Source organism: Heptranchias perlo, chromosome 17 (assembly GCF_035084215.1).
Source record: "Heptranchias perlo isolate sHepPer1 chromosome 17, sHepPer1.hap1, whole genome shotgun sequence".
NCBI classification, from domain to species: Eukaryota; Metazoa; Chordata; class Chondrichthyes; order Hexanchiformes; family Hexanchidae; genus Heptranchias; species Heptranchias perlo.
In genome coordinates this window covers 4,914,262-4,932,864 of record NC_090341.1, presented here as the reverse complement: position 1 = coordinate 4,932,864, position 18,603 = coordinate 4,914,262, and the positions used below count along the sequence as shown (strand labels likewise).

At 50.8% G+C, this 18,603-nt stretch overlaps 1 protein-coding gene across 1 annotated transcript in view; it reads right to left on the bottom strand.

The window, feature by feature from the left end:
• The window catches only part of LOC137334000 (monoglyceride lipase-like), a 60,587-nt gene that overhangs the window by 13,630 nt on the left and 28,354 nt on the right, over positions 1-18,603 (bottom strand). Inside the window, exons 4-5 of the mRNA XM_067998391.1 lie at positions 12,043-12,153; positions 9,664-9,753 (exon numbers count right to left, since the gene is read on the bottom strand). Of these exons, the coding sequence (XP_067854492.1) occupies positions 9,664-9,753; positions 12,043-12,153 (201 nt within the window). The remainder of the gene's footprint in view (positions 1-9,663; positions 9,754-12,042; positions 12,154-18,603) is intronic.

Sequence of the window (18,603 nt, the reverse complement as noted above, 5' to 3'; positions counted from 1 at the left end):
GATAGAGGATTGGCTAACTAACAGAAAACAAAGGGCTCGATTTTGGGATCGTGATTCCGGCAGGTTCCCAGCGGGGCGGCCCCGAAAATCCCGATATCCGGTCACGTGACCGGATCGCGACGAAATCCCGGCCACTTCCGGGTACTGCGCTGACGTGCGGGGCTGCGCGCGCAAGCCTCGCTGGTGGGAATCCCGCAGGCAATTAAAGCCAGCGGGGTTCCACTTGAGAGTACTTACCTTGCTCGTTGTGGTCAGTTAATGAGCTGAAGCAGCTGTCAAAAGAGGAAGTGTGGGATTTTAGGTTCAAGGCAGTGAGTTTCACACACTGGGGGAAACAGTCCCTCTCCAACCAGGCGTGTTGCAGCCAGCAGCCTGTGGCAGGTGCCAAGGTGCGCTCCACGGGGGAGAGCCCTCACCCACGCAGGAGGCCATCGCGTCACATAGGGCAACCCCTGCCCTCCACACCCCCCGCCAAGCCAGAGGACAGACCGACACGAAACCGCAGCCCCAGTCCGAGGAACCACCCACCTACCCTGCACAACCCCTCAGACCAACACCTGCCAGATGGGTGGTGCGTTGACATCGTCGGAGGACGAACAGGATGACCAGCCCCAGCAGCCTCGCAGTCCACGCCGTCCGCCTCGGAGACGTGGGGCCCCCCAACACGGTGCGGTGGCACACCCACCTGCACAGCAGGAGGGAGGGCAACCGCAGAGAGAGATGCGTCGCAGGAGGCACTACCCTCCGCACAGGGTGTACAGAGCGAGGCTCAGCTTCATGGACCTCTCCGAGGAGCAGTGCATACGTCGGCTCAGAGTCAATCGCCAGGTAGTCGCCGACATCTGCAGCCTCCTTAACGACGAGCTGCTCCCTGATGGACCAAGCAGCATCTTCTTACCTGTCGCCGTCAAAGTCACCACTGCCCTCAACTTCTTCGCATCCGGTTCCTTCCAGGGTGCCACCGGGGACATCACCGGGGTCTGTCAGTCCTCTGCACACAAGTGCATAAGGCAGGTCACCGATGGGTTGTTCCGCAGGGCCTCGCACTACATCAACTTCGCCATGGACGAGCGCAGCCAGATGGAGAGGGCGGTTGGATTCCATGCCATGGCCGGCTTCCCACGGGTGCAGGGTGTAATCGACTGCACCCACATCGCAATACGGGCACCTCCGCATGAGCCAGGGCTGTTCATCAACAGGAAGGGGTATCACTCCATGAACGCCCAGCTCATCTGTGACCACCGCCAGAGATTCCTACACGTGTGCGCCAGATACCCCGGCAGCTGCCATGATGCCTTCGTCCTCAGGGAGTCCGCCGTCCCGCCCATCCTGCAGGCACCCAACGCCGGCAACGGCTGGCTCCTCGGCGACAAGGGGTAGCCCCTACACACGTGGCTCATGACACCTCTGAGGAACCCCATCACCGAGCCGGAGCGTCGGTACAATGACAGCCACACTGCTACCAGGTCTACAATTGAGCAGACCATAGGGCTTCTCAAGATGCGCTTCAGGTGCCTTGATCGTTCTGGGGGAGCGCTGCAATACACACCATTCAGAATGGGACGAATCATAGTTGTCTGCTGTGCCCTGCACAACATGGCCCAACAGAGAGGGGTGCCGCTGGAAGAGGCCCCATCCACACCCGCCACCCACATTGAGGAAGGCGAGGGCGAGGAGGAGTAGGAGGAGGAGGAGGAGGAGGCGCCAGAGGATAGTGGACGACCCATGCGCCGAACCACGACTCACCGGGATGGTCGCCGGGCCAGGGAGGCACTCATACGTCAACGGTTCTCCTAGAGTCAGACACTGCGAGGCGCTCGCATCTCCTCACCTGCACATGCGAGCGGCCATACCAGCCCCCTCCACTGAAGAGTGTTGCCAGTAATCCTGCACCCACAGCAGTGTGCCCAATGGGTGGCAGCAGGTGTTCGCCGTCATGATGGCCTCCACGGAACGCACCTATTGCACAGGCCGCGGAAGAATGGACGAGAGGTGGCAGGAGTGGTGAGAATAGAGTATTTAATATCTCCAATGTGACATTATATAAAAAAAAATGTACAAATTAATAAACACCCTGGTGTATTCCCTTTGTGATTATAACGCCTTTGCAATTCTTTTCCGGGAACCCCTACGTGGTGCTACCCCTGTGGCTCCAGCAGAGGTAGTGGCAGGTTGCTCGTGTTCTTGCCTTGACCGGGTAGATGCTTTTGGCGGACGGCCCCTGGGTTTCGGTGCCCGTGACGGCACCTCCACAGACTGCTCCTCCTGCACCGGGGCAGGGGCAGACTCGGCCACCTGGAGAGGAGGCACCATTGCGGGTACTGGTTGAGAGGTGGGCGACGGGTGGGACGTGGGGGCGCCTTGAGAAGCGTCCCCGCTTCCATGTCCCCGGTCACCATCATCCCTCTCTTGGCCTCGGCCCACATCACCCCTTCCACCCTGCTGGACGGCAGTTTGGATGGCATGTGTGAGGCCTTGCAAGGCCACCCCTAGTGTATCCATCAGCCTGTTGATGGCGGCGGAATGTTGCTCACCCTGAATCCGTACAGACGTTGTCAGGGCCTGCAAGGACTCGATCTGGAGCTGTGCGTGACGCTCGAGGGAGGCCAGCCTGTCCTCCACCGCAGACAGTCCCGCACCTACCCGCGACACTGTGTCGCCGGTACCCTCCTGTGCCTGCGCCACCAATGCCCGCATGCAGGAGTTGGACTCCTCCATCGCCTGCGCTATTGTGGACAATGCGCGCGGCACCTCTCCCAGTACCTCAGCAATTAGCTGGTGCCCCTCGACGACTCTCCTTTTCACTGGTGGCCCCCTGGGTTCAGCATCTGGGTCCGGCTGAGCAGAGCCTGGAGATGAGTGCTCCCACCGACGCAGACCCTCCGCGGCTGCCCCTGCCACCAGGGTCTGCTCATGCTCACTCGTGCGCGGTGAATCACCAAGTGCTACCCCAACTAGTTGGCAAGGGGGACCCACCGAGGTGCGTGTCTCTGCGCTGGTGGATGGTTGGCTCTGATGTGACGATGCACCCTCAGAGACCGCCATGTCCTCTGAGGAATCACCCTCCACGATCGCTTCACACACAGACGGACCTGCAAGAGAACAGAGGGCACTTTGAGGCATGTGGACCAACTTGACAGTGCGCCTGATGGCAGGTGATGATACGGTAACTCGCGATCATGGGTGTTGAGTGTCAGCTTTCCCTTACCGGCCGTTTCGGCAGCGACACACTCGCCATCAGCCACCGACAGGCAATGTCGCGTGCAGGCGAGGACGAGCGCCTCCACCTCGGCGTCGGTGAGCTCCACCACTTGCGGCGGCCCACCTCCGGTGCGTGCCCTTTCCCGATCGTTCTTGCTTCTCTTCTCCTGTGAAGGCAAAACACAGATGTGTGAGTGGGTGCGTATTGCATCGTGAGACGCATCGAGCATCGGTGTGGTTGGGTTGAGCGTGGCGCGGATGGATGGGAGGATGCGTGGGCCACGTGCCCATCCCATTGCATGGGGATTGGGGTGTGTGGTAGTGTTCGGGTGGGGTCAGGGACGGTGGGTACTTGCGTGCACGGCGAGGATGGTGAATGAGTGGCTGTGAGGATTGCTGATGGAGCGCAGTGGTGGCTGTGCAGGAGGGGTTGTGATCTGCTTGGCGTGATGGTGGGGACGGGATGTGGGAGGGTGCGTTGGTGTACTCACCTTGCCAGACCTAGTCAGGTCATTGAAGCGCTTGCGGCACTGCTCCCAAGTCCTTGGGGTGTTGCCCCTGCTGCTCACCTCCGCCGCCACCTCTGCCCATGCCTTCCTGGTGGCGGCGGCAGGGAACTTGCGTCCATCTTCTGGGAAGAGCGTTTCCCTCCTCCACCTCACGCCCTCCAGCATCAGCTGCAGTGCCAGGTCTGAAAAACGGGGCGCAGCCTTTCCCCTTTGCTGAGCCATCGTCTCAAACCTCTTGATTGCAGCAGGAGGGGCTTTGGGAGACTGCCCCTTTAAGTGGAGCTCCTACATCGCGTCGACGGTACTGCGCATGCGCAGCCGGCCGGCACGCAGCTGGGGAGCGGAGAACCCGGAAGCAGGGCTTAATCAGGTCAATTATCCCGCGATCGCGTGGGGGACGCACACGATTAGCCGTCCACATTTTCCACGCTCCCGGAGGACCACCCGCTGGGAACCCGCAGGCCTGCTAAATTCGAGCCCAAAGAGTCGGGATAAAAGGGCCATTTTCAAAATGGCAATCTGTAACTAGGGGGGTGCCGCAGGGTTCAGTGCTGGGGCCTCAACTATTTACAATATATATCAATGACTTGGATGAAGGAACAGAGTGTCTTGTGGCCAAATTTGCTGATGATACAAAGATAGGTGGAAAAGCAAGTTGCGATGAGGACACAAAGGGCTCAATTTTCGCACCCCCGAGCGGGTGCGTTCGTGGCGGGGGGGCTGCGAAAATCGGGGATTCCCGGGGCAGGTCCGGAGCCCGGCTCCAACCCGCCCACTTCCGGGTTCCCCAGTGACGCGCTCACATGCGCGCGCAGCCCCCCCATGTGGGACTCCCGCCGGCAATTAAAGCTGGCGGGGTGCCACTTGAAGTAATTAACCAGGTACTTCAGGTCGTTTACAGACCTGATTGACCTGATATTTTAGGAGGGGTGGGATTTTCAGGTCAACTGGGACTGTTTCCCGTACTGGGGGAAACACCCCCAGTTTAAATGGACGTGTTGCAGCCATCAGCCTGTGGCAGCTGGAAAGCTCCATTTGACAGGTGGGGGGGAGAGACCCTAACTCATTGCAGGAGGCCACTCTGTCACTTTGGACAAAGTTTGGCCTCCACCACCCTCCTCCTAACAATAAAATTCACCAACTTGCACACTTACCCCGGTGTCCAGACACATTTACCTACCTTGCGGACCCCCTCAAATGTACATCTTCTGGATGGGGGCCGCCGTAGCTGCAGTCATGACCTCTTCAGCGAACGAACAGCATCACCAGCCTCGCCGTCCACCTCTGACATGTGGAGCCCCACAACACAGTGCTGTGACACATCCACCTGCACAGCAGAAAGGAGGGCAACCGCAGAGAGAGATGCGTCACAGAAGGCACTACCCTCGCCACAGGGTCTACAGACCGAGGCTCAGCTTCATAGAATCATAGAATCATAGAATCATAGAATCATAGAAGTTACAACATGGAAACAGGCCCTTCGGCCCAACATGTCCATGTCGCCCAGTTTATACCACTAAGCTAGTCCCAATTGCCTGCACTTGGCCCATATCCCTCTATACCCATCTTACCCATGTAACTGTCCAAATGCTTTTTAAAAGACAAAATTGTACCTGCCTCTACTACTGCCTCTGGCAGCTCGTTCCAGACACTCACCACCCTTTGAGTGAAACAATTGCCCCTCTGGATCCTTTTGTATCTCTCCCCTCTCACCTTAAATCTGTGCCCCCTCGTTATAGACTCCCCTACCTTTGGGAAAAGATTTTGACTATCGACCTTATCTATGCCCCTCATTATTTTATAGACTTCTATAAGATCACCCCTTAACCTCCTACTCTCCAGGGAAAAAAGTCCCAGTCTGTCTAACCTCTCCCTGTAAGTCAAACCATCAAGTCCCGGTAGCATCCTAGTAAATCTTTTCTGCACTCTTTCTAGTTTAATAATATCCTTTCTATAATCGGGTGACCAGAACTGTACACAGTACTCCAAGTGTGGCCTCACCAATGCCCTGTACAACTTCAACAAGACATCCCAACTCCTGCATTCAATGTTCTGACCAATGAAACCAAGCATGCTGAATGCCTTCTTCACCACCCTATCCACCTGTGACTCCACTTTCAAGGAGCTATGAATCTGTACTCCTAGATCTCTTTGTTCTATAACTCTCCCCAACGCCCTACCATTAACGGAGTAGGTCCTGGCCCGATTCGATCTACCAAAATGCATCACCTCACATTTATCTAAATTAAACTCCATCTGCCATTCATCGGCCCACTGGCCCAATTTATCAAGATCCCGTTGCAATCCTAGATAACCTTCTTCACTGTCCACAATGCCACCAATCTTGGTGTCATCTGCAAACTTACTAACCATGCCTCCTAAATTCTCATCCAAATCATTAATATAAATAACAAATAACAGCGGACCCAGCACCGATCCCTGAGGCACACCGCTGGACACAGGCATCCAGTTTGAAAAACAACCCTCGACAACCACCCTCTGTCTTCTGTCGTCAAGCCAATTTTGTATCCAATTGGCTACCTCACCTTGGATCCCATGAGATTTAACCTTATGTAACAACCTACCATGCGGTACCTTGTCAAATGCTTTGCTGAAGTCCATGTGGACCACGTCTACTGCACAGCCCTCATCTATCTTCCTGGACCTCTCTGAGCAGCAGTGCACACGGAGGCTCAGAGTTACTCGAAATGTAGTCGTGGACATCTGCAGCCACCTTCATGCCGAGCTGCTCCCGGCTGGCCCGAGCACCATCTTCTTACCTGTCGCTGTCAAAGTCACCACTGCCCTCAACAACTTCTCCTCCGCATCCTTCCAGGGTGCCACCAGGGACATCGCCGATGTCGCTCAGTCGTCTACACAAAAGAGCCCTGCAAATACACCTACACCCACTCTTCAGTGACACAATGGGTGGCATCAGTTGTGGGTCTTCATTTTGATCCTCAGGAAAGGGCATTATTGCACAAACCAGACAAGATTCGCAAAGACGTGGCAGTAGCGGTGACAATATATGTAATGTGAGTTGATCAGAAATTAAATATAAGTAAAAACCATGACAAACCCTCAAACACCCTTGTGCATCCCCTGCATGCTCACGACACGTTTGCCTTACGCTTCCTACTGCACATATGTGATTCATGCCCTGTGGCTGCAGCACAGGTCATGGCAGGTTGAGTGAGGCTGACGGTGAAAGAGATGCACGAGAGGGTGAGTATGAGATAGAGCCATGAGATTGTATGAGGATTGGGTTGAGTGGTAGTGGTGGGATGAGTACTGGCAAGGTGAGTAAGTGCAGGTAAGATGAGGATGAGCTTTGAGTGGGTGTGAGGGGTGATGTGACAGAGTAGTGTTGGCTGTGCAGAAGGAGATGTGGGGTGGAGGCGGTGATGTGGCAGACGGAGTGTAGGGGAATGAGTAAGTGTACTCACTTCGGCTGACCTATTTAGGTCATTGAAGCGCCTCCTGCACTGTATGCAGGTGCGCGATATGTTGGTGGTGCAGGTGACCTCCTCTGCCACCTCGAGCCAGGCCTTCTTGGTGGCAGAGGCAGGCCACTTCCTCCCACCCGCCGGGGGGAAGATCTCTGTCCTCCCCCTCCTTCTCGCCCCATCTAATGAGACCTGGAGTGAGGCATCGTTAAACCTGGGAGCAGCCTTCCCCCTGGGCTGCTCCATGCTGTAATTTTTCCTATTTTCTGCAGCATCACTCAGTGGAGGACTGCCCCTTTAAATAAGGCTCCTCCAGCTGACAGCCTATGCTGCGCATGCACAGCCCGCCCGCTGCGCAGCTTTCCAACGCGAAACCCGGAAGCAAAGGTAAGTGGCTTCAATTAGCCTGTGATTGTGTGCGGAGCACCCCGATTTCACTGGGAGCGTTACCCATGCGCCCAGTAGACCCCCCGCTGCGAACCCACCGCCCTCCTAATATTGGGCCCAAAGTGTCTGCAAAGGGATATTGACAGGTTAAGTGAATGGGCAAAAATTTGGCAGATGGAATATAATGTGGGAAAATCTGAAGTCGTCCACTTTGGGAGGAAAAATAAAAAAGGAAAATATTATTTCAATGGAGAAATACTACAAAATGTTGCGGCACAGAGGGATCTGGGTGTCCTCATACATGAAACACAAAAAGTCAACATACAGGTGCAGCAAGTAATCCGGAAGGCAAACGGAATATTGGCCTTTATTTCCAGGGGGATGGAGTATAAAAGCAGGTAAGTCATGCTACAACTGTACAGGGTGCTGGGGAGACCACACCTGGCGTACTGCGTACAGTTCTGGTACCCTTATTTAAGGAAGGACATACTTGCATTGGAGGCAGTTTCGAGAAGGTTCACTGGGTTGATTCCGGGTATGGAAGGGTTGTCTTATGAGGAAAGATTGAACAGGTTGGGTCTATACTCATTGGAGTTTAGAAGAATGAGAGGAGATCTTATTGAAACATACAAGATTCTGAGGGGGCTCGATAGGGTAGATGCTGAGAGGATGTTACCCCTCATGGGGGAATCTAAAACTAGGGGGCATAGTCTCAGAATAAGGGGTCGCCCATTTAAGACGGAAATGAGGAGGAATTTCTTCTCCCAGAGGGTCATGAATCTTTGGAATTCTTTACCCGAAAAAGCTGTGGAGGCTGAGTCATTGAATACATTCAAGGCTGAGTTAGACAAATTTTTGTTCAGCAAGGGAGACAAAGGATATGGGGAAAAGGCGGGAAAGTGGAGTTGAGGTAAAAATCAGATCAGCCATGATCTCATTGAATGGCGGAGCAGGCTCGAGGGGCCAAATGGCCTATCCTGCTCCTATCTCTTATGGTTTTATGGTCTTATTTTGAGAAGGATTTTGATATGGTTCTGCATGTAATTATGATCACGTGAAATTGGAAGCAACATCATGGCATGGTTGAGAAAGTGGTTGGGAGATAGAAGGTAGAAAGTTGGGATAAAAGGGACATCCTTTGGTTGGCAGGTAGATGAACAAAGAGATTTAGGGCTCCAGGTACCTATGACATTAAAAGCTAACTCTTAGCTGCAAAAAACAATCAAATAGGGCTTATGGAGTGCTGGGCTTTACAAGAGGTATAGAATATAAAAGCAGGAAAGTGCACTGCATTTATACAGAGCATTAAGTGGAGCTTGTTTTGAATATCGGGATAAATTGTACAATTTAGCACTCCTGATGTAGACCATTGCATGGCAGGAAAGCCAGTTGGGAATTTGGGCACTGAGGTCAGTGCAGCTAATTCACAGCCTACTCCATCTTCTTCTGCCCCTAAGGAAGTCTACTCAGGCTTCATGAGAATACTTCCTGGGATGAAAGAACAATAATGAGAGATTAGATGAATTTGGGTTATATTTCTTCGAGGTTAAAGGGTAATCTGAATGAGGTGCTTAAAATAATGAAGTGAATTGACAGGGTAAATAGGAACAACTCTTTTACAGAAAATCCAGAACAAGTTCCCATAAATTTAGAATTAGAATTTAAGTTGAGCAAATTAAAAGCGAATGCAGGAAAACCTTCACACAAAGGGTTGTGGAAATGTGGAGTTTACTATTCCAGACGCCCATAGATATAGAATCAACTGAGATGTTTAAAAGGGAGAGAGATACTTGTTTAGGAAGTAAGGGTACTACGGGATGTGGAGAGAAGGCAGGGATTTGGGATTAAAATGATTAAGAGCTGTTACGGCCAACAAAATGGGCGGGGCAGGCTCGATGGGCCGAATGGCCAACTGCTGCTCCTGTATTTGCTTTGGATGTAACTTGGTTGAGAGAAAACGCACCTCTGCTTAATAGACTCAATGTATTGGATTAAGTGAGGGAGGCAGTCAGAGTGCCTGCTGCTGGTCCATGATGTGCTGGTGAAGAGTTCACAAACTCAACCAAATCCATTAAATTCTTTATTCATTTGGGAGAAGGAAAATATTAGTGCAAACCCACCTCTTTTTGTGATCTTGCTAGCAATCGGGGTTCCAAGTATCCCAGGGATAAATTTGGAAACATGTGATACATCACTTTGGCACAGAACATCTGGAGTGGAGAAAGCAAAGCAAGCCCGGGTAAGTCTATATACTTGTTTGGATCCACATTTCACTCAATCATAGGAAGGATGCTATATTTTTTTATTCATTCATGGGATGTGGGCGTCGCTGGCGAGGCCAGCATTTATTGCCCATCCCTAATTGCCCTTGAGAAGGTGATGGTGAGCCGCCTTCTTGAACCGCTGCAGTCCGTGTGGTGAAGGTTCTCCCACAGTGCTGTTAGGAAGGGAGTTCCAGGATTTTGACCCAGCAATGATGAAGGAACGGCGATATATTTCCAAGTCGGGATGGTGTGTGACTTGGAGGGAAACGTGCAGGTGGTGTTGTTCCCATGTACCTGCTGCTCTTGTCCTTCTAGGTGGTAGAGGTCGCGGGTTTGGGAGGTGCTGTCGAAGAAGCCTTGGCGAGTTGCTGCAGTGCATCCTGTGGATGGAACACACTGCAGCCACTGTGTGCCAGTGGTGAAGGGAGTGAATGTTTAGGGTGGTGGATGGGGTGCCAATCAAGTGGGCTGCTTTGTCCTGGATGGTGTCGAGCTTCTTGAGTGTTGTTGGAGCTGCACTCATCCAAGCAAGTGGAAAGTATTCCATCACACTCCTGACTTGTGCCTTGTAGATGGTGGAAAGGCTTTGGGGAGTCAGGAGGTGAGTCACTCGCTGCAGAATACCCAGCCTCTGACCTGCTCTTGTAGCCAGAGTATTTATATGGCTGGTCCAGTTAAGTTTCTGGTCAATGGTGACCCCCAGGATGTTGATGGTGGAGGTTTTGGCGATGGTAATGCCGTTGAATGTCAAGGGGAGGTGGTTAGACTCTTTCTTGTTGGAGATGGTCATTGCCTGGCACTTGTCTGGTGCGAATGTTACTTGCCACTTATGAGCCCAAGCCTGGATGTTGTCCAGGTCTTGCTGCATGCGGGCTCGGACTGCTTCATTATCTGAGGGGTTGTGAATGGAACTGAACATTGTGCAATCATCAGCGAACATCCCCATTTCTGACCTTATGATGGAGGGAAGGTCATTGATGAAGCAGCTGAAGATGGTTGGGCCTAGGACACTGCCCTGAGGAATTCCTGCAGCAATGCCCTGGGGCTGAGATGATTGGCCTCCAACAACCATTACCATCCTCCTTTGTGCGAGGTATGACTCCAGCCACTGGAGAGTTTTCCCCCTGATTCCCATTGACTTCAATTTTACTAGGGCTCTTTGGTGCCACACTCGGTCAAATGCTGCCTTGATGTCAAGGGCAGTCACTCTCACCTCGCCTCTGGAATTCAGCTCTTTTGTCCATGTTTGGACCAAGGCTGCAATGAGGTCTGGAGCCGAGTGGTCCTGGCGGAATCGAAGCTGAGCATCGGTGAGCAGGTTATTGGTGAGTAAGTGCCGCTTGATAGCACTGTCGACGACACCTTCCATCACTTTGCTGATGATCGAGAGTAGACTGATGGGGCGGTAATTGGCTGGATTGGATTTGTCCTGCTTTTCGTGGACAGGACATACCGGGGCAATTTTCCACATTGTTGGGTAGATGCCAGTGTTGTAGCTGTACTAGAACAGCTTGGCTAGAGACGCAGCTAGTTCTGGAGCACAAGTCTTCAGCACTACAGCCGGGATGTTGTCGGGGCCCATAGCCTTTGCTGTATCCGGTGCACTCAGCCGTTTCTTGATATCACGTGGAGTGAATCGAATAGGCTGAAGACTGGCTTCTGTGATGGTGGGGATATCGGACCCTTGAGCAATCAAGATGAGAGTTAAAGGGTATATCTACAAATCTGCGCCCCTGGTTCAGAGCACGTATCAGGAACTCAGGTGTAAAGGTCATTGTCTCTCACAGGATTCTCCATCCATTGGAGTGAAAAATCCTGGGGGGCCCCTTCACCTCCACAGTTAAATTCCTGATACGTACTTGCCATTAGGCGGAGCTGTGACTCGGGAGAGCAAATATATAGTTATATTTTATGGGTTATGTTAAAATACTGTTGGATGTTCTGATATATTCAAGGGATGAGTTCAAAGACCTGAGTGGCCTTTTATTATCGTTGACTTTTCTTTGAGGAAAAGTTAACAAAGGTGGGCTTGTTTCTCTTTAGATAAGGGGAGAGTTCGGCCCTTGCGCAGGGTTCCTTTTGGGTGCCGGTGGAACTGTATCCCACCAATACTTGGGAGACTGCGGGAGTGGGGAAGGAGAATTGGTGGTGAAAACTGTGGGGGGGGGGGGGGCGGGGAACGCAATTGTTTTAATGAAGTGTTCAGAGTGTTTGAAGAGTCTACTGTGACTCTACCTTGATAGGGGTTGCTGACTCGGGATTCATTGACACCAAGGGTGCTATAAAAATCACCCCAGCAACGTCGTCCTGTCTCTCATTCGCTACGTGGATTGCAATCAGTCCTCCCTGAAATGCAAGAGGAGACAGAATTAAGATAAACAAAAGGGTTCGGCAAAGCCATTAATGAGCTCAGGTGGCCACACTCCCCATGATAGCTCAGTGGGTGAAGGTATTACTCAATGTAATGCAGTGCCACACAGGTCAGAAGTACCCAGCTTTGATTCCTGGTCTGTACTGGGTTAATCTCGGCCGGGGCAGCAATTTGATTCAGCAGCGGGTGAAATTCGATAGCCCACCGACAGCCTGTTTTAACACCCCTCCCACATCTTCTCCACTTAACAACAACTTCCCTTTATATAGTGCCTTTAACATATTACAACATCCCAAGGCTCTTCACAGGAGCATAATCAGACAAAACTTAACAATGAGATCACATTAGGAGATAGTAGGACAGGTGAGGTAGGTTTTAAGGAGCATCTTAAAGGAGGGGAGAGAGGTAGAGAGGCAGAGAGGTTTAGGGAGCGAATTCCAGAGCTTAGGGCCCAGGCAGCCAAAGGCACAGCTGCCAGCGGTGGAGCCAAGGAAGTGGGGGATGGAAAAGAGGCCAGAATCAGAGGAACGCAAAGATCTCGAAGGGCTGGAGGAAGTTTCAGAGATAGGGAGGGGCGAGGCCACAGAGGGAAAGAAAATTGGGCAAAATACCAGCACAAAATCAAAGCCTTCCATCCAACGTGATCAAAATACGACACGGCAACACAACGCTGTCAGCTGATTCAAAGGCAAAAAGGTCAGCCAAGGTCATTCTCAGTCCTTTTTCTTAAAGGGACATTGCCACCACTCGTTTGGCAAGTATTTTGCCCGCACCTTGCGATTTTGTTGTTCAAATCGCAAAAGGTCTTGCAGCGTTTGCCCATGACGAAGAAAAAAGGTTTCCCATTTGGTACTCGCGCCAGCTCATAACGGAGCGATGACTGTACCGAGGGAGCGCTGCTTTGTTGGAGGTGCCGTTAATCCGTTAATCGTCTGCCCAGTTCAGGTGGGCATTAAAGACCCTGTGGCAGTGTTTGAAGATAAGCAGATTGTGTTCTGGCCAACATTCCTCCCTTAATCAACCCAACCGGAAAAGAAAAAAAAAGGTCACCCGGTCTCCGTCGCTGCTGTTGGTGGGATCCAGCTGTGCACAACATGGTGCTGGTGGGATCCTGCTGTGCACAACATGGTGCTGGTGGGATCCTGCTGTGCACAACATGGTGCTGGTGGGATCCTGCTGTGCACAACATGGTTGCCGTATATGCCTACATACCAAACAGTCACTGCACTCCAAAGTAATCCGCTGCGCATCAAACACTTTGTGAAATGTGCGAGGGGACTGGAAAGGCACGATATAAATACAAATCTTTCTTAAAATTGTTGGCAGAAGGAATTTGACCTTCATTTGGCTCCTTCTCTTCCCCCAAGGCAGTGCCAAGCCCCTTTCCCCTTAAAGGGTTACATGGAATTACATAGAATTTACAGCACAGAAACAGGCCATTTGACCTAACAGGTCTATGCCGGTGTTTATGCTCCACATGAGCCTCCTACCACCCCTCTTCATCTCACCCTATCAGCAGAATGCACAAATGCACAAAAATTAAGCATCAATTTTCTGAGGATTAACAGAGTCGAGGCATAAATCTATATTTGGATCTGAATTAAAGAGCCTCAGGGGGAGAGTGTTAGACTGTCACACGCTGGCAGTTCATTCACAGGCGCTGCCTGGAATTGTCTCAGTGCAATTTACCTTTAATGAACTGGTCTCGCTGGGAGGCTCTAATCTCAGGTTCCAGTGAAAAATGTAACAGTGAAGCTATTAGCTCTGTGTGTGATGCACAAAGGTTCTGATAAGGTAAATCGGGAAAGACTATTTCCACTGTTTGGTGAATTGGCAACTAGAGGACATAAATTTACGATCAGCATCGAAAGAACAAAGGAGGCAGGCAAGGAGAAATGTTCCTTACACAGAGGGCTGTTAGGCGATGGAAGCAGAATCCATTATAGTTTTTAAAAAGAAAGCAGATGAATATTTGTAAAATAAAAATTTCAGTGGGTATAAGGAAGGGGCTGGGTATTTGGATTAATGTGAATAGCTCTGTTGGAGATTTGGCACAAGCATGATGGGCTGAATGGCCTCCTTCTGTGCCGTAACTTTCTATGATTCTATGCTGCAAAAATCCTATGACTCTACGTGGCTGTTGAAGGTATTTCTTTGACTGTGTGCAGTGCGCTGTGAATATCAGCCATTTTGTGTGAGCAATTCACGCTGGGTTTTGTGTTTAACCTTTCTAGCATAATTTCTTTACCTCCCCTCACACCAACACCACATGCATTCAACAACCAGAGAGATGATATGTTAGTATAATTATAAGAGTTGTTATGATCTGGAATGCACTACATGAAAGGGCAGTGAAAGCAAATTCAATAGTAACTTTCAAAAAGGAATTGGATAAATACTTTTACTTATATTGGGTATTTGGATTAATGTAGATAGCACTTTCGAAGAGCTGGTACAGGCACGATGGGCTGAACGGCCTCCTTCTGTTCTGTATGATTCTACATGAACAGACTGTGTAAAAACCACTGTAACCAGTACTAGGAGATGAGTGATGATAATCAGGATTGGTTTGTCCCCAGCCTTTCCATTTGCCCTGATTGCAAACAGACTCTGCTCAGCACTCCCTCTTCCCCTGTACCCGTGCCCCCCGCCCCCCCGCCCTATTCTTGCCCGTCTCCTGAACCCAATTTTCTTCTGCCCTCCTCCTCGCGTGTGAAGGCGCCGGCTCACACTGGGGCACGGTTTCATTGGCCAAACCTGCCCTCTGGTTGGTCACCCAAGTGGCATTTCTGCATGTGAGCCTAGACGGCGAGCGCTGATGGGCCATTCCACCGTGGGAGGGAGGAGGGACGTCCACAGCTGAGCCCAACCCTCTCTCCACCTAACGCCCGTGTAGGACTCATAGGGAGTAATCAAGAGTGGGAACCCTGGCTGATATTACTGCCCACCCTATCCCAGGATTGCTGAGGTTAGTCATTGCACACCTGCTGTAATCTTGGTTGAGATCAGCTAACTGAGCATGGACCAGAGATGGCACCTGGGATATGCTGGTCAGTACATTTTAATTCCACGTTGGGTGTTTCATTTACCACGAAGAATAGACGGGGGAAAAGAACTAACGTGTTTAAAATTTTTCATTTTATTTAAATATTTAGAGATACAAGTTTAATATTTCAGTAACAAATCTATCCCTGTTTTTAAAATTTATTCATTCTTGGGTATGTGCGTCGCCGGCAAGGCCAGCATTTATTGCCCATCCCTAATCGCCTTTGAGAAGGTGGTGATGAGCCGCCTGCTTGAACCGCTGCAGTCCGTGTGGTGAAGGTGCTCCCACAGTGCTGTTAGGTAGGGAGTTCCAGGATTTTGACAATGAAGGAACGGCTGATATATGTCCAAGTCGGGCTGGTGTGTGAGTTGGAGGGGATCTTGGAGGTGATGGTGTTCCCGTGCGCCTGCTGTCCTTGTCCTACTAGTGTGTTGGAGGTCACGGTTTAGGAGGTGCTGTCGAAGAAGCCTTGGCGGGTAGCTGCAGTGCATCCTGTAGATAGAATGCACTGCAGCCATGGTGCGCCAGTGGTGGAGGGAGTGGATGTTTAAGCTAGTGGATTGGATGCCAATCAAGCAGACTGCTTTGTCCTGGATGGTTGTTTGAGTAGATTTACCATTGTAATATTGGTATTTGTTTTGTGTCACTGTGCATGAGCTGAAAGCTGTAAAAGAACTGGGTGGCCCAGGGAGACAGAAATTTCCCTGCATCTCCTGGCACTATAATGGTTAAATGGCGTTCTGATGGTGCAATGTGTTTTAATGGATCATTCGTTTGATTTGGTGAACCCGTTTTCCACATGACAGATGGTTTTTCCCTCACCTCGAACGCAAAAAAAAAGGCCAAACACTTTACTGATGGCAGTGCCTCTTTAAGAAATGTCCCCTTTGGGGCTCAGAAGTGCAATGGTTTACTTCTGCCCTTTCACCTCTAGGAACCAAACCCATGACCTCCACCACCTAGAAGGACAAGGGCAGCAAGTTGCCCCCCCTACCCGCCAAGTCATAGCGACTTGGAGATATAGCGGCCGTTCCATCATCGGCGCTGTGTCAAAATCCTGGAACTCCCTACTTAACAGCAATGTGGGAGCACCTACATGGACTGCAGTGGTTTAAGAAAGTGGCCCACCACTACCTCAAGGGGGCAACTAGGGAAGGGCAATAAAGTCCAGTCTTGCCAGCAATGCCCACATCCTGAGAATGAATTTTTAAAAAGGACTTGGGTTGGAATCAACGCCAGACTGTGTGCTGATCATCCATTCTTTTTGTACTCTCCAACTAGGTGTCGGTGAGCATAGATACACAGCCCAAATCTCATCGCACACCTGAGGTCTTCCTGATCTGTAGACCCACTTCTCCTTACAGTCAGGCACTAGTCCCGCTGGGCTCCACTTGCACTCCTCTTGCGGACCCCAGTTTGAAAACCTAGGTCTACATCAGTGTTAACACCTGTTTGTCCAAAGGGCCATTATCCCAGACCAGTATCTTGGTCGAGGGCCACTGCCAGTAATGATGCGCGGGTCTTAGTCTGCAATTCCCCCACACAGTGAACTCATGATTTTAATTGTGTTGCAGTGGGTTAAAGAAAGAAAGAAAGAAAGAAAGAAAGGACTTACATTTATATCATGCCTTTCACGACCTCAGGACGTCCCAAAACGCTTTACAGCCAATGAAGTACTTTTGAAGCGTAGTCACTGTTGTAATGTAGGAAATGCAGTAGCCAATTTGCGTACAGCAAGGTCCCACAAACAGCAATGAGATAGTGACCAGATAATCTGTTTTAGTGTTGTTGGTTGAGGGATAAATATTGGACAGTACATCGGGGAGAACTCCCCTGCTCCTCTTCGAAATAGTGCAATGGAATCTTTTACGTCCACCTGAGAGGGCAGACGGGGCCTCGGGTTAACGTCTCGTCAGAAAGACGGCACCTCCAACAGCACAGCACTACCTCAGTACTGCACTGGGAGAGTCAGCCTAGATTTTGCGCTCAACTCTTTGGACTCACCGGGACCCGACGTCATTTTAACCGTGGGGCCAACCAAGGTCTGCACAGTCTCAAACCTGCAGCAAAAGATGGCGGCAACCAGTATTCTGGGCACAAGAGGCCCAGATAAGTCATTAAAAAATGTTTTTTAAAAAGGTTCCTTGTGGGCCAGCAGGAGCAGGAGTGCCTCAGCCTTCCCGTGCCCCAGGCTTTCCCCCCTCCCCCCACAATTGCGGACTTTCCCGACCCCCCTCCACCCCCTCGTTCCTTACTTACCTTGTCTTGAACCGTTCCAGTGGGGGAGAACATAAGGGGGAGAAACATAGAAACATAAAAAATAGGAGCAAGAGTAGTCCATTCGGCCCTTCAGGCCTGCTCTGCCATTCAAAATGATCATGGCTGATCGTCTAACTCAGTACCCTGTTCCCGCTTTTTCCCCATATCCCTTGATCCCTTTAGCATTAAGAAATATATCTATCTCCTTCTTGAATACATCTAATGACTTGGCCTCCACCGCCTTCTGTGGTAGAGAATTCCACAGGTTCACCACCCTCTGAGTGAAGAAATTTCTCCTCATCTCGGTTCTAAATGCCATACCCCGTATCCTGAGACTGTGACCCCTGGTTCTGGACTCCCCAGCCATCGGGAGCATCCTCCCTGCATCTAGTCTGTCTAGTCCTGTTAGAATTTTATATGTTTCGATGAGATCACCTCTCATTCTTCTAAACTCCAGTGAATATAGGCCTAGTCGACCCAATCTCTCCTCATACGTCAGTCCTACCATCCCAGGAATCAGTCTGGTAAACCATCGTTGCACTCTCTCCATGGTAAGGACATCCTTCCCCAGATAAGGAGACCAAAACTGCACATAATACTCCAAATGTGGTCTCACCAAGGCCCTGTATAACTGCAGTAAGACATCCCTGCTCCTGTACTCAAATCCTCTTGCAATGAAGGCCAACATACCATTTGCCTTCCTTACTACTTGCTGCACCTGAATGCTCGCTTTCAACGACTGGTGTATAAGGACACCCAGGTCTCGTTGCACCTCCCCTTTTCCCAATCTATCACCATTCAGATAATAATCTGCCTTTCTGTTTTTACAATCAAAGTGGATAACCTCACATTTATCCACCTTATACTGCATCACCCAACTTGTCTAAATCACATTGGAGCCTCTTTGCATCCTCCTCACAGCTCACATTTCACCCCAGTTTTGTGTCGTCTGCAAACTTGGAAATGTTACATTTAGTTCCCTCATCCAAATCATTGATATATATTGTGAATAGCTGGGGCCCAAGCACTGATCCCTGCGGTACCCCACTAGTCTCTGCCTGCCACCCGGAAAAAGACCAGTTTATTCCTACTCTGTTTCCTGTCTGTCAACCAATTCTCA